Source organism: Mus musculus, chromosome 15 (genome assembly GCF_000001635.26).
Source record: "Mus musculus strain C57BL/6J chromosome 15, GRCm38.p6 C57BL/6J".
NCBI lineage: Eukaryota > Metazoa > Chordata > Mammalia > Rodentia > Muridae > Mus > Mus musculus.
Window position 1 is genome coordinate 10965549 of NC_000081.6, and position 16099 is coordinate 10981647.

At 40.1% G+C, this 16099-nt stretch overlaps 1 protein-coding gene and 2 long non-coding RNA genes across 5 annotated transcripts in view; 1 reads left to right on the forward strand and 2 right to left on the reverse strand.

The window, feature by feature from the left end:
- Positions 1-14614, forward strand: part of C1qtnf3 (C1q and tumor necrosis factor related protein 3) — a 28044-nt gene extending 13430 nt beyond the window's left edge. For 2 of the 3 annotated variants that reach the window (NM_030888.4, NM_001204134.1), the window contains exons 4-6: positions 6433-6562; positions 10043-10142; positions 12968-14614. In NM_030888.4, coding sequence (NP_112150.1) covers positions 6433-6562; positions 10043-10142; positions 12968-13127 — 390 coding nt within the window. In that variant the 3' untranslated portion in view covers positions 13128-14614. The remainder of the gene's footprint in view (positions 1-6432; positions 6563-10042; positions 10143-12967) is intronic. The other variant, XR_383836.4, reaches the window with a different exon arrangement.
- Positions 1-16085, reverse strand: part of Gm34315 — a 32003-nt gene extending 15918 nt beyond the window's left edge. Inside the window, exon 1 of the long non-coding RNA XR_383838.4 lies at positions 16004-16085. This is a non-coding gene — a long non-coding RNA (predicted gene, 34315). The remainder of the gene's footprint in view (positions 1-16003) is intronic.
- Positions 9674-12971, reverse strand: Gm52174. The gene is made up of 2 exons (XR_003951471.1): positions 12140-12971; positions 9674-10864 (listed from the first exon to the last, which is right to left on the reverse strand). It is a non-coding gene; the product is annotated as a predicted gene, 52174 (long non-coding RNA).
- Positions 16086-16099: the final 14 nt, after the last annotated feature.

The following is a 16099-nucleotide window of genomic DNA, read 5'->3' on the forward strand; positions in this document are numbered from 1 at the left end:
CTGATCTTCAATAACAACATAAATAATAGAAAGCCCACACACACGTGGAAGCTGAACAACACTCTACTCAACTTGGTCAAGGAAGAAATTAAGAAATTAAAGACTTTGTAGAATTTAATGAAAATTAAGCCACAACATACCCAAACTTATGGGACACAATGAAAGCAGTTCTAAGAGGAAAACTCATAGCTCTGAGTGCCTCCAAAAAGAAACTGGAGAGAGCATACACTAGCAGCTTGACAGCACACCTGAAAACTCTAGAACAAAGAGAAGCAAATTCATGCAAGAGGAGTAGACTGCAGGAAATAATCAAACTCAGGGCTGAAATCAACTAAGTGGAAACAAAAAGAACTATTCAAAGAATCAACCAAACCAGGAGCTGGTTCTTTGAGAAAATCAACAAAATAGATAAGCCCTTAGCCAGACTAACTAGAGGGCACAGGGACAGTATCCTAATTAACAAAATCAGAAATGAAAAGGGAGACATAAAAACAGAAACTGGGGAAATCCAAAGAATCAGATCCTACTACAAAAGCCTATACTCAACAAAACTGGAAAGCCTGGATGACCTGACAGTTTTCTAGACAGATACCAGGTAACAAAGTTAAATCTGGATCATATTAAGGATCTAAACAGTCCCATAGGCCCTAAAGAAATAGAAGCAGTCATTAATAGTCTCCCAACCAAAAAAAGCCCAGGACCAGATGGGTTTAGTGCAGAGTTCTATCAGACCTTCAAAGAAGACCTAATACCAATACTCCTTAAACTATTCCACAAAATAGAAACAGAAGGTACTCTACCCTATTCATTCTATGAAGCCACAATTACTCTGATACTTAAACCACACAAAGACCAACAAAGAAAGAGAACTTCAGACCAATTTCCCTTATGAATATCAATGCAAAAATACTCAATAAAATTCTCACAAGCCGAATCCAAGAACACATCAAAATGATCATCTATCATGATCAACAGGCTTCATTCCAGGGATGCAGGGTTGGTTCAATATAGGGAAATCCATCAACTCACTCCACTATATAAACAACCACCCCCCCAAAAAAAAAAACATATGATCATCTCATTAGATACTGAGAAAGCATTTGACAAAACCCAACACCCCTTCATGATAAAATCTTGGTATGATTAGGGATCCAAGGCCCAAACCTAAAGATAGTAAAAGCAATATACAACAAGCCAGTAGCCAACTTCAAACTAAATGGAGAGAAACATGAAGCAATCCCACTAAAATCAGGGACTAGACAAGGCTGCCCACTCTCTCCGTACCTATTCAGTATAGTACTTGAAATCCTAGCCAGAGCAATTAGACAATAAAAGGAGATCAAAGGGATACAAATTGAAAAGGAAGAAGTCAAAATATTACTATTTGCAGATGATATGATAGTATATATAAGTGAACCTAAAAATTCCACCAGAGAACTCCTAAACCTGATAAACAACTTCAGCAAAGTAGCTGAATATGAAGTTAACTCAAACTAATCAGTGGCCTTCCTCTACACAAAGGATAAACGGGCTGAGAAAGAAATTAGGGAAACAACACCCTTCACAACAGTCACAAATAATATAATATACATTGGTGTGACTCTAACTAAGCAAGTGAAAGATCTGTATGATAAGAACTTCAAGTATCTGAAGAAACAAATACATGAAGATTTCAGAATATGGAAAGATCTCCCACACTCATGGATTTGCAGGATTAATATAGTAAAAATGGCCATCTTCCTGAAAGCAATTTACAGATTCAGTGCAATCCCCATCAAAATTCCAATGCAATTCTTCTCAGAGTTAGAAAGAGCAACTTGCAAATCCACTTGGAATAACAAAAAACCTAGGATAGCGAAAACTATTCTCAACAATAAAAGAATTTCTGATGGAATCACCATCCCTGATCTTAAGCTGCACTCTAGAGCTATTGTAATAAAAAACCAAACCAAACCAAACCAACAACAGCAACAATAAAAAAAAAAAAAAAACAACCCTGCATGGTATTGGTACAATGACAAGCAGGTAGATCAATGGAATAGAATTGAAGACCCAGAAATAAACCCACCCACCTATGGTCACTTGATCTTTGACAAAGGAGCTAAAACCATCCAGTGGAAAAAAAGACAGCATTTTCAACAAATGGTGCTGGCACAACTGGTGGTTAGCATGTAGATGAATGCAAATCGATCCAGTCTTATCTCCTTGTACAATGCACAAGTCCAAGTGGATCAAAAACCTCCACATTAAACCAGATACACTGAAACTTATAGAGGAGAAAGTGGGGAAGAGCCTCAAACATATGGGCACAGGGGGAAAATTCCTGAACAGAATAGCAACAGCTTTTGCTGTAAGATCAAGAATTGACAAATGGGACCTCATAAAATTGCAAAGCTTCTGTAAGGCAAAAGACACTGTCAATAAGACAAAAAGGCAACCAATAGATTGGGAAAAGATCTTTACCAATCCTACATCAGATAGAGGGCTAATATCCAATATATACAAAGAACTCAAGATGTTAGACTCCAGAGAAACAAATAACCCTATTAAAAATGGGGTACAGAGCTAAACAAAGAATTCTCAACTGAGGAATACTGAATGGCTGAGAAGCACCTAAAATGTTCAACTTCCTTAGTCATCAGGGAAATGCAAATCAAAACAACCCTGAGATTCCATCTCACACCAGTCAGAATGGCTAAGATCAAAAACTCAGGTGACAGCAGATGCTGTTGAGGATATGGAGAAAGAGCAACACTCCTCCATTGCTGGTGGAATTGCAAGCTGGTACAACCACTCTGAAAATCAGTTTAGCAGTTCCTCAGAAAATTGGACATAGTACTACCTGACGACCCAGAAATACCACTCCTAGGCATATCTCCAGAAGATGCTCCAACTTGTAATAAGGACACATGCTCCACTATGCTCATAGCAGCCTTATTTATAATAGCCAGAAGCTGGAAAGAACCCAGATGCCCCTCAACATAGGAATGGATACCGAAAATGTGGTACATTTATACAATGGAGTACTACCCAGCTATTAAAAACAATGAATTTATGAAATTCTTAGACAAATGGATGGATCTAGAGGATATCATCCTGATTGTGGTAACCCAGTTAGAAAAGAACACACATGGTATGCACTCACTGATAAGCGGATATTAGCCCAGAAGCTCAGAATACCCAAGATACAATTCTCAAACCACATAGAAATCAAGAAGGAAGACCAAAATATGGATACTTTGATCCTTCTTAGAAGGGGGAACAAAATACCCATGGAAGGAGTTACAGAGACAAAGTCTCTGTGGAGCAGAGACTGAAGGAATGACCATCCAGAGACTGCCCCACCTGGAGATCCATCCCATATACAATCAACAAACCCAGACACTATTGTCGATGCCAACAAGTGCTTGCTGACAGGAGCCTGATTTAGCTCTCTCCTGAGAGGCTCTGCCAGTGTCTGACAAATACAGAAGTGGATGCTCACAGCCATCCATTAGACTGAGCACAGGGTCCCCAATGAAGGAGCTAGAGAAAGGACCCAAGGAGTTAAAGGGGTTTGCAGCCCCATAAGAAGGAACAACAATATGAACTAACCAGTACCCACAGAGCTCCCAGGGACTAAATCACCAATCAAAGAGTACAAATGATGGGACTTATGGCTCCAGCTGCATATGTAGAAGAGGATGGCCTAATATGGGAGGAGAGGCTCTTGGTCCTCTATGGGCTCTATGCCCCAGTGTAGGGGAATTCCAGGGCCAGGAAGTGGGAGAGGATGTGTTGGTGAGTAGGGGGAGGGGGTGGGACGAGTGTATGGGGGGAGGGGACTTTCTAAGGGGAAACATTTAACATGCTAATAAAGAAAATATCTAATAATAATAATAATAACAAATATATGAAGATGAAACATAAAAAAAATAGGTAATTTAATGGAGAACACCTGGAGCAACCATTATATTTCATCTATTTGGCACTTTAACACAACGATACAGTCATTTGAGATGTTGTTTTCTTGTGCTTTATGGAAGACATTTGTGAAGACAACTGGTCAAAACGCAAGTGACTGATTGTGAGCTGCCCAGCCCCAGCTGACTCATCTACAATACCCACCCCCCCCACACACACACCCTAAGGCTCAGAGAACATCATGGGAGTGGCATCAAGATTGTTAGAGCCAAAGGATCAGCAAGTCTGCTGTAAGATTGTATCTCCTAGAAATAACTGCAAAAATACACCTATGAAACATCCACGTTGCTGAACAATGACAGCTCTGACAGACAACATGCTAACAAGAGAGTGCTGAGTCTCTTAGGCTCCAGTTCTAGACAGTGAGCCTCAGGCAACTAACAACCGACACAGGGAGATTCAGCTTTCTTCAGGGATGAGCCTCTAATTGGTTATCCAACACCAAGTGTCGAGTCATGAAAAGATATACTTTCAAACAACAGTAAAAGGAGCCAGCAGGTTGTATTTATGCATTTGCACAGTTATGTATGTAAGAATAACCAGTTAAGAAGAACTGGAGAAGGAGGGAATGGGGGCATAGGAAGAGCTGGAGGGAGGGCATGGGAGAATGAAAAGGAATCACATTTTAATTTTACAATCTGCAAATTTAAAATTTAATTAAAAAGGAAGCTTGTGAAGAAAGGGCTTGGGCATCTTTTTGGATGTTAAAGAATTTGTTCTTCTCACTGCTATTTATTTTCAAGGGATTGCCGCCACTGACTTTCAAATATCCTCTAATACTGTTTTCAAGTAATACCATTTCTTGGTAGACAGAGCTGCTCCAAAGCTCTTTTAATTATTCAAATTCTATTTTGGAACACCAGTAGCAGTAACAATGGCAACAGCAGTAAAGGAGAAACAACCATGACTCATTCTCAACTGAAGGAATACAGAAATCTAAGGTTCAGATGGAAGCTGAGACTCAGTATACATCTTCAAATGGATAACTTACTCCCCAGTGCCCTGGATCACGAGGTTGGAGCTGGGAGCAGGTTTCTTAGAATAGTCGTTCTCATGGACTGAGATGAGGCTGTCAACATTTTCTAAACACAAGGCACAGGTGGGGCTGCTCACAGTAATGGCTTCTCTGGTTCTCTTGAATTTTCTGCTCCAATTTATTTGATATTTTTTATGCAAAATTATGCTCAGAAAATTTGCTTTTCCAACAGTCAGATAGGTTTCTGATTCTATTTAGCCACTTTTTAAATATATATTGAATAACTGCAAACGTCTCCTTTTGCTTTTTAAAGATGATTCATACAATACCCTTTTAATGTAAAGGAAAAGAATAAGTAAAACACAGTTCAGAGACAATCACTCTTGTATACAGTCAAATAAGTTAGCTACATTATTTTTCTTAAAAAGGAGGCCCTCAGTGGTACAAGAACCAAAGTCCAAGAGGGCAACTTAAAACTCACCAGGCTGGCCCCAAACTCACGGGTGTGGGTCGCTGCTTCAGCTTCCTTCGCTGCTAGAATTACATTCATGTGTTATACCAAGTCCAGCCAATGTTCTTAAACATACATGAGCATGCAGCATTATTTATCACTGTTTCGTGAATGGCAATATTTCAGGAATAGTTCTACTTATATAAATGGAATGAACTCTATAACACTAAAATGAATATATTTTCTGGATATAAAACTGATATGTTCTCATGTGAAAACTGTACTTGTGATAAGGAAGAAAAAATTTCACATGGAACTACTATGCCACGAGCCCTGTCAGTAGTAATTCTGCTGCTGTTCTTTTAAAACATTTTGAATTACATTTATTTATTTGGAGGGGGCGAACACCTGCCATTGCACATGGGTAGAGGTCAGAGGAGAGGACATCTTTGGAGGAGTTGGTTCTCTTCCTCCATCATGAGGTGACTGGGAGCCAAACTCAGGCCATCATTTGTAATAGCGAGCACCTTTACCTGCTCAGCCATCTCACTAGCCATTTACGCATCCCCTCATAGATATGTCTCTCAGTCTGACTACAGGACAGCCCCACCTACAAAGACACATGTAAAAGTCTGATATCAAGTCATAGTAGTCTTGTGTTGCCTACTCTTTATGCTTTCCTAGGGCTAACAAAATTCAGTTGCTCAATTGTCAGTTTCTCTAATCACTTAATACACAAATGTACTTCTAATATCTACAGTCCGAGAATTTTATCCAAAAATTTACAGTTTTACTTGATGACACTATTTTTATATTTAAAAAGGCTAGTATTTTTGAACTGTATTTAGAACTGTTGATGCAGAGCAATATCACACAGAATAGAATACTTTAAATTACTATAATTCACTTACTTATTTGCCTATTGCTTGGTATTTATATTTAAGCTTACCATCAGAGGTAATACTGAAATAAATTTATGTGTATAAGAATGTTTTTCTTCATGACGAATTGCCTACGGACTGACCACCAGCTCTATCCTTAGATTGCATTCATGGCTTCTCTAGCAACTCACTTCAGCAATCAGAACAGTGGCATTATCTTCAGCAGTGTTGAGACCAACATTGGAAACTTCTTCGATGTCATGACTGGGAGATTTGGGGCCCCCGTATCAGGTGAGATGCAAGAATCAACAGACAAAGCCATTGTAAAGAGAAAGCAGACAGGAGGGCGAGAAAGAAGATAAGGCGGTGGAATGAGAGGGAGAAGGAACTGGGAAGAAGAAAGGCAGGAAGGAAAGAAGAAAGTGGATGAAAGGAAGAGAGGGGTGGAAGGAGGAGAAGGAGGAAGGGGAAGTGGGAAGGAGGAAGGATGAGAAGAAAGAAGGAAGGGAGGGAGGAAAGAATAGAGGAAGGAAAGCAAACGGCTCATATAGTCTTCCAAATGCCAGGTTAACCTGTTAAAATCTGAATGGAGGGAAAAAAAACCTTAAAAATGACTATGATTACAGAGATTATTAACTTTTATCTGTATAGAACCAATTAATCCCGAGAGAGCCCAGACATGTCTGACTGTAAAAGACATAATTCTCAGAGCTTGACCGTGTGGTAACTCTATTCATTGTTAGTCTAGCAAAGAATGCTTTATCTATTTCTAATATTAAAAATTGAATGGAAAATGCTAATTTTTTACAGTTTATAAAAATGTAGTTAATCCTATTACATAAAAGCTAGCATACTCTATATTCTGATTATAGTTTGTTTTATTTAAAGAAAGACTTGCCAAATATTTTAAAAATCTTTCCATTTGACTTTTAAAAAAAAATATATATATAAGATGAATATAGCCATATATTCCTCTTGTCCAAAGAGGGAACACCACTTATTTCCCTGAGGCCAGCAAAGTCTTTGAAATGTCTGGATAGTTGACTGATTAAAAGAAAAGCTAACCAAACAAAAACCCACTGTTTAATTTTCTTTGAACTTTGATGTTCTCTAGACTTATAAAAGTTACAAAAAAAATTGCCAAATTTTCAAATTCCCTTTAGTGTCTTTCCTCTGATGTTTACATTTAAGGTAACTAAACTCTGATTACCAAAATAAATAAATCCACTGGGCATAACACTGTCACTGATTTTGGAACTTACTCAGAATGTACTAGTGCTGTGGTTTGAATTCGGAGTGTTCACCATGGGCTTCTATGTTTGGATACTGAGTCCCCACTGTTGGCCCTGTTGGAAGGCGGTGGGGCCTTTAGGAGGCTGGCCTTGCTGAAGGCAGAGGCCCACCGTGGGCAGCTCTAGCTTCACTTTCTATGTGTTCTATGCTTTCTAACTACAGAGGCAGTGTGACAACTACCTTATGCTCTTGGTACCTAGCTTTCCTGGCAGTAATGTGTGGCATCCGTTCCTAAGCTGTAAACCAAAACAAATCCCACTCCATTGAGTTGCTTCTTGTCAAGTATTAGCTTATAATTTAAGCTGGCAGTAGAAGTTGGCAGCATTATTCTCATGGCTTACTCCCCCTCCCCAGACATTAAAAACAAGAGATTAAAGGGGCTGTAGATTGGTCCAGTGCTAAGGGTATAGAAGGCCACCGAGGCCATACAATGTGTGCAAGGTTAGAACTCCTACAAGGAGGATTTGATAGGCCATTTCATAAAGCTGGGGAGGTAAAGCTCATTGCAGCAGAGTCCCTAGAACATTGGAGATACTGGACTTGCTACAGAAGTTGAGGTTCTCCAGCAAGGAAAGCTGCAGGCACAGAGTGGGTCTGCCCTAAGAGAGAAATCATATATGCCACATAGGCAGCAGAATTGGAAGGGTGGGACTCCCAAAGCCCTTCAGAGCCAGACAGTTCTACCACAGACCCCAGATCCCAGACTGGGAGGGAGCTGTAGGGTCTGATGCTTGCCCGAGTAGGTTTTGGTTTTGCTTCCATTCCTTGCTTTTAGAATGGAAATATTTATCATGTCATTATGCTGAAAGTAATGTAATTTGGCTTTGACCTGTGGAGAGACTAATGTAAGAGAATACCTTGATGCTTAGAAGATGCTGTACACTCGTGACCAGAGTTGGGACTGTTAAAGACAGTGTAGACTTTAAAAATTGAAGTGACTGAATTTTGTATTGTGAGACAGCCATTAGCCAGTGGAGGCCTGTAGCAGACTGTGTAGGGTGAACGTAAAATGTCTCCTGTGAGGTCATGATGGAACACTTGGTCCTCAGATAGTGGCACTATTTTGCAAGGCTGTGAAGCCTTTAGTGGGAGCCTTGTTGGAGGAAGTAGGTCACTAGGGCAGGCCTAAAGGTTTTGTCTGGCTCCGTTTTTGCTATGTTTTTGCTCAGGGTTTTAATTTTCCTGTAATAATTTTTACAAGTCATGATCTGTGCCACAGATAAGTGCCTGGCCATCCTGGGTTAATAATCTCATTGAATTCAATGACGTTATAATCAAAGCATAAGAATTAAAGGTTTTTTGAGCTTAATTGGTTGGACACCATCCTAACGATAACAGCTGATTCCTTATATGGCCTGCTTATTTCACAGCCTCACCAATGATTACAAGCTGATGCTCACCTTTCTCACTTTTAAGGTCAATAAGACAGAGAAAGCTAACATTTGCAGTTGCAGCTCCACAAAGACCTGAACCCAGAGCACAAGAGGGGTCCTCCCCTTTCTGTGCAGAGAAAGCTACATGCTCATTGAACACAGATTCACATTTACAATTCTAAGAGTTCCATTATTTGCCAACTGGTTTCTTAAGCTGCTCTTTCTAAAGTGTTTCTGCAAACTATTTTTATTTATAGCATCATTTTAAAAAGGAAGACTAATGTATTTTGCTGTCATTTTGATTATAAAGTTATTTTCTGGAAGTATTAAAAGTTGTTATGTGTGTATGAAATGAAATCTTAAAAAACGTAAAACACTCAACACCTACAAGTAACTTCTTGAAGTCTTTTTGTTCATCTGTCTTTGCCTTTCATCCATGACCCAGTCTCTAGGTATACAAATGGGCATCACTGATGGACACTTCACAAAGCACAACTGCTCTCCCGTGCTCAGTCAAGCGAGCTCAAAAAGCCTTTAATCCTCATCAGAGGAAGAACTATGACAGCCTTAGAGCTGATATTGTAATAGAAAACAAATAGACATTTGAAAAGAAATAGAAATGGCCCATTGCTTCCTTAGTTTTCTTTGGAGATATTACTGGGTTTTTCTGTTGCAGTAGTTCAAAAACTGTAACATGGAATTCAATAAGAATATATATTTAGTAACAAACCGTGGCTGAGTTAAAGTTGGATATTTTTATTTACACATTACTCATTTACAGCAGTCATGTGAAACATTTCCTGAACCCTTTCTGTGCTCCAGTATTTTATCATCTTGGCTAACATTTGTGGGATGTGGTTGTCCATTTTAATGCCATGTTTGACTCATTACATTAATGGTTTTTAAAAATCTCACTAAGTATAACCAGGAAATACATTAGGAAAGTTAAAAATACAGCACTTTTAAGGTAAACAGATGAGAGGATAGTCATAGCAACAGGCCATGAAGAAACTACACAATAACAGGAAAGTAACAAAGCCAGGTATGAGATCACAAGACTCATTGCCTATGTATAAGTGAATGCGTAAATCCCTGCTCTCTCCAGGTGTGTATTTCTTCACCTTCAGCATGATGAAGCATGAGGACGTAGAGGAAGTGTATGTGTACCTTATGCACAACGGCAACACAGTCTTCAGCATGTACAGGTAAGTGATGGCTTCTATTACAGGTCTCGTGGATGCTGCTGTAACTTGATCGGGGCAAGTCTACAGCCAGGGAAGAGTTTAGGAATCAACAGGCTGATGTAGCAGTTTTGTTCGTCATGAGAACTCCTGTATTGGGTCAGATTATCACTTTGTTTGCCACCTGAGTTAACCAACCCAAGAGCAGCAAGAAACTAGTGCAGTCCATGTATAGGAGGACATTCATGACTTTTCTCATCTATGTGATCGAGTACTTGGGAAGAAGTGACTTAAGGGAGGGTCTATTTTGTCTACTAGATTGGGAGGATTCAGTCTGGCACAGCAAAGAAGGTATGAAGGAGTTCCTTGAAGGAGCTGCATGTGGTAGTGTTCCTCACGTCATCTCAGTGGGCCAGGGCCAGGGCCAGGGCCAGGGCCAGGCAAGCAGGGAGGATCTAGGGGTGATGTGCACTCAAGAGAGCACTATTGTAACCTACTTACTCCAGCTAGGCTCTTCCTTTTAGGGATTCCACAACACCCCCAAAACATTCCATCAGCTGGGAACCAAGTGTTCAAACACACGAGCTTGTTAGGGACATTTTCTATCAAAACCATAACAAGGAGAGAATGGATTCTGGTGACCATCAAGCCCTCTCCAGGCCCTTGATTTTCAAATAGCCATCCAGTTCTTCCTTCTTCCTATCCCGGGGCACACTTCTCTGTCTTGGTCTCCGTGGGAGATGGTCCTAAACCAGTTCAAAGTTAGAAGTCAGAGATGAATAGTCCTTTTCATACAGAAACCCCTCAGCTGGGTTTCTCTCTGGCTTCTGATTCTATCCTTTGTGGATAGTTTTCCTTTATTTTTCTCCATGGTCACATCCAAAGTGGCTTGGTAAGTTTTAGGTTTTTTTTTTTTTTTTTTTTTTTTTTTTTCTTCTTCAGGTTCCACCTCCTGCTGGTGTAGCTCTGAGAACTAAGGCAAAAGTCCCAAGTCTTTCTTACAAGACCGGGTCTCTGGCAGTAGTTTCCTTAGACACAGACACATAAGACTTTTGCTGCTTGCTCCCAGTCAGTAACATATGTTAGTGAATCATATCTAGTACACTTTTGGACAATTTTTAGCCTATTACTCTTGTGACCCATTGTTTGCCCTTTTCTAAATATAGTTACTATTTATTACCAAAGACATTTTAAATTAGTAATTTGGTTAGAAAGGCAATATTCTCTATTTATGAGATACATAGAGTATGACTCTGAATGAAAGTTTCTACCAGCAAAATATTGGTGCGGTAAATCTCTCAATCCCAAATATGCCTTGGCAATGAAAACACGACTCAATTAATATGAATACATGCTGTGTGCCTAGATTGGGCAGATCTACCGCTACGCTACCATCTTCCACATTATGAGACCCCTTACAACTTGTGGTTTCTCCAGGCCATGTGGTTCTGCTCTGCTTTTCTTCTTCTTCTGTATCCTCTCCCTCCTCCATTTTCTCCTTCTTCTCTCTCCACTTTCTGCTCCACCTTCCCTTTTATCTGCCCAGTCATCAGCTCTCCTTTATTTTACAAATTAAGGTGGGTAGCAGGTTTACAGGAAATCATCAGAGTACTGACTCATTCATTGTTCAAAGCCACTCACAGGAGAATGGAATTAACATCAAATGTAATTAGCCCCAGGGCTATCCACAACAAAACAACAGCTCTATCCCTGCTCTTCTGGGTATAAAAGTGCTTGGTTTTATTGTTCAGCCTTGTTAGGGCCCTGTTTGTTTAGAGTCTTACTCTCAAGCATGTTGTTATTCTCTAAAATCATCTGTGAAAAGCTGCAAGGAGTATTTGCCTCTTTTGAATCCTTTGTCTTAGGTGGTATGTGTATACCAGGTGGTCTGTGTTACTATGCTCTTTCTCAATGTCTTCTAAGCGTGACATGATGTCTTAGTTACTGTTCTATTTCTGTGAAGAGACACCATGACCAGGACAACTTATACAACAAAGCATTTAGTTGGAGGCCTTCCATACCATTTCAAAGGCTAAGTCCATGAAGATCATGGTGGGGAGCGTGGCAGCAGGCAGACAAGCATGGCACTGAAGGAGTGGTTGAGAGCCAACATCATCCTGTCCACAAGTTTGCAGGAGGAGAGAGAATGAGACTGATATGGGCTTTAGAAACCTCAAAGCCATCCCTCCATTACACATCTCCAACAAGGCCGTATCTCTGAAGCAGTCAATCAACTGGGAGTAGGCATTCAAATATATGAACCTGTGGAGGCCATTCTCATCCAAGCTACCACACACCAGTCTTTCTCTTCCTAGCTCACAATGTTTAATTCCACATTGCCTCCAGTCTGGCTGTTAGCAAGTGTAATATATTTTCACTTTAGCTGTTGACAGTCTCTTTGTTGAATATCAGATTCCAGACTAACAAGAAGGAAATAAATCATTATAATGAAGACTCTATGTAAAGGGTCAAGGATAATATAGTAGAGCTTTCCTTCTTCCTCATCTAACAGTCCAGAGAGGCTTGGTAAGATAATCCTGTATATATGTTCCTAGTCTGAGCAGGGGTAAGAGAGCTCTCTGCTACATCTTTAAGAACCCAGATGTTTAGGAATGGCTTTCAAGGCCATCATAGTAATTGCTGTTGATCATCTAGAGGCAAGGGAAAGGAAAGAAGGAGGTAGGTTTTAATAGACAGTTCTAGAAGTGTTTCATGCTATTTCCACTTTCATGTCATTTAAGTAACACATAGCCTCAACTAAAGCATAGGTGAAGATATGGACAGAATATACTGAAGACCCGGGTTTACACTGCAAAGATTAACTAGTGTGTTCCTCTTTTTCTTCCCAGCTATGAAACAAAGGGAAAATCAGATACATCCAGCAACCATGCAGTGCTGAAGTTGGCCAAAGGAGATGAAGTCTGGCTAAGAATGGGCAACGGTGCCCTCCACGGGGACCACCAGCGCTTCTCCACCTTCGCAGGCTTTCTGCTCTTTGAAACTAAGTGACAAGGAAGACAGGATATCTCCACTTTGGGGGCAATTTATAGCTGAGCTAGGGTTGTTAGGATATGAAGGATGTTGAAGTCGGGGGTTCTTTATGGAGCATTTAAGTGTTGCATTGGTCACACTGCTACTCATTCTAATGGCATACCAATAATGTTGGATGCTTCAGGGGCTCACTGCTACTCATTCTAATGGCATACCAATAATGTTGGATGCTTCAGGGGCTCACTGCTACTCATTCTAATGGCATACCAATAATGTTGGATGCTTCAGGGGCTAAGAATAGACCACAAGGTAATCTTTCCAGATGACCTTGGGAAATACTCAGCATTTTCATCACTCTTCTCTACATGTCTAAAGGGATTGCCACCTGATACAGGCTGGAAAAAAAGCACTCACCTCAAAGGATGCATTTGCATAGAGTTTTGGTGCTCTGTTTAAATGTAATATTGGCTTTCGAGTCAACCAAGTTTTCAGCTCATTGTTCATAATATTTCAGAGACTAGCCTGATTATGATGGGGCAAAAATAAGCCCACTTACTAGACTCTACATAGGAAAAACACTTCTGAAGTCTAAACTGGGAAATAGCATTTGGTTTAGTGGGTTTTATTCTTATACTCATTAATAAAATACATTTAGTCATTTCAGGTAACCTTCAGATAGGGCAATTATTTACAATGCTCACAAATAATTGGCTCCTCTTTTAAAACAAACAAACAACCCCATGTAGATAATATTGAGTTCTACTGGCTTAGACTTGCAGATATAAACTTTTCTCCCATCTGGCTTGCCACATCTTCTCTTTGCCATTGCATTCCTGGGGCTGTGGTAGAGCTCTCTTGACTCTGTACAACAAGCTGAGGTAAGATGAGGCTGATATAGTACAGAAGTTATCACATTTTTTTTAATTTGGGAATTATACCCAAATTTTTATATACACCGTGTTATATTGAATGGTCTGTAAACTTAATTAAATACAGGCAGACAAATGGATGCAAAGTAAAGTGTATTCCATTTATGAGATCCATAACAACATGTCTTAAATGTTTTCAATAAAAATGATATTATTTTCTCTATTATCATACTTGACTAATGTTCACAAATCAACTTTAATATGCCACAGTGTTATAGAAGGTGCTAGATGGTTTTTGCCTAGCTTTCCCCATCCCAGAATCTATAAAGAAAAAGGATTAAATTTGCCACCAAAACACCATTATGCTACCTGCTATAAGTTGACACAGATAGTAACATAATTTGGGGGCTGGAGAAGCGGTTCTGCGGTTAAGAACACTGGCTGTTTCCCAGAGGACTGACTTTTGCTGCCCAGCGTTCACGTGTCACCTTACAGCCATCTTGCCCTCAGATACAACACCCTCTTCTGGCCTCTGCAGGCACCAGGCATGCCTACACTGCACAGACACACATGCAGGCAAAAAACTCGTACCAATTACAAAATAAAATTTAAAAATTTAAAGCTTCTTACTTATTTAATCTTTTTGCTTTAGGAGGTTTTTTGTTTGCGTCTATATATTTTGTTATTGTTGTTGTCATTGTTGTTGTTGCTATTGATTTGGAACAGGGTCTCATGTAGCCCAGGCTAGCTTTGAAATTGCTGTATAGCCAAGGATGACCTGGGATTCCTGATGGCTCTTCTTCCACCCTCCAAGGGCTGGGATAACAGTTGTGTGCCACATGCCAAAAATTCCAGGCTTTATTACAAATAATGCACCATGAATATCCCTCATTTTAAAAATATCTGGACACAATTGCCTATGCATAATTCATATGATTGTTCCCCTGATTAGCTTTTAGAAGAGAATTTTGGCCAGAGAAAAGATCTGCAGTGTTGAGATCTCCTATCACACAGTCTGCTTTGCGGGGGGCTTCTGGATAACTCACTACTCTGGGAGGATTTGTAAAACATTATGCTGGCTAAGACTTGTGATTCATGTGTACATGATCCTGTATGTAAGCTTAAGTCATTCAAGCCACATCTGTACCACTGTTTTTTTGTTTTTGTTTGTTTTTTTTTTTTCAGAAAAATAGAAAGGCAGCAACCCTGATAAAATGTTAATGTCTCCATGTGGAAGTCAGCCATACCTTTCCATGAGATTTTTCCATTCCAGTTTATCAAAATGCAAAGGAAATAATAGGACAGAACAAGGCTGGAGCAAGGGTAGGCACTTGAGACAGCATCAGACAAGCAGAGAGCATTAGGGACCATGTGGAAGTTGTCTGCCTTTACCACGAGGCTGCTCATTCTGAGAGAGCACAGACCCCTTTCCCTGAAATATCTTAAAACTCAGTAGCTGGTTAAAAGTGTTTTGGCTACAACTATGTAGCATTTCGCCTTTGCTTTTATTATCTTCCTCACTTGTTAAGAATGGGTATGGGAGATTTCTAGCATTCAAGTCTGGCTCTATTCAGTTTCCTAGAGCTGCATCTGGCTACCTGCAAGCTCCCCCCATTACTAAGGGAAAAAGGACCTGTAAATGAGGATGGAATATTTGTGATTATTTTGTTGCATTTTAAAGGCTGAAAAAAGTTTCTAACTCAAAATTGTAACTGTCCGTAAAACTGACAGCTGACAAACCAAACTGACTTCTAAAACTCTCCCATTTAACCTGAGATGAATAATTCTGATATCCCAGACTCTTCTAAATGCTGGGATTATCCGCGTGCACAACACCGGCGTTTTAAGCGGTGCTGGACTCCGCGCACGGATTTAGCAACTGGTCTACACCCCTGGCCCTATGGGCATCTAGGAGAGGTTTCAAACAGTTGCAGGATGACAACTAGTTTTCAGGGCGGCGAGGGAGACACCCAGTGGTTGCCTTCTTACATTGATCTAAGGAGTTGAGTGCCTTTAATCACTTACTGGGGGGTGAGGGTAGCGATTCAGGTGGCTCGATGAAAGTGTCCGAAGAGGACTCGCACAACATGGGGTCAAGGACACAACTCATGACCTAAACCA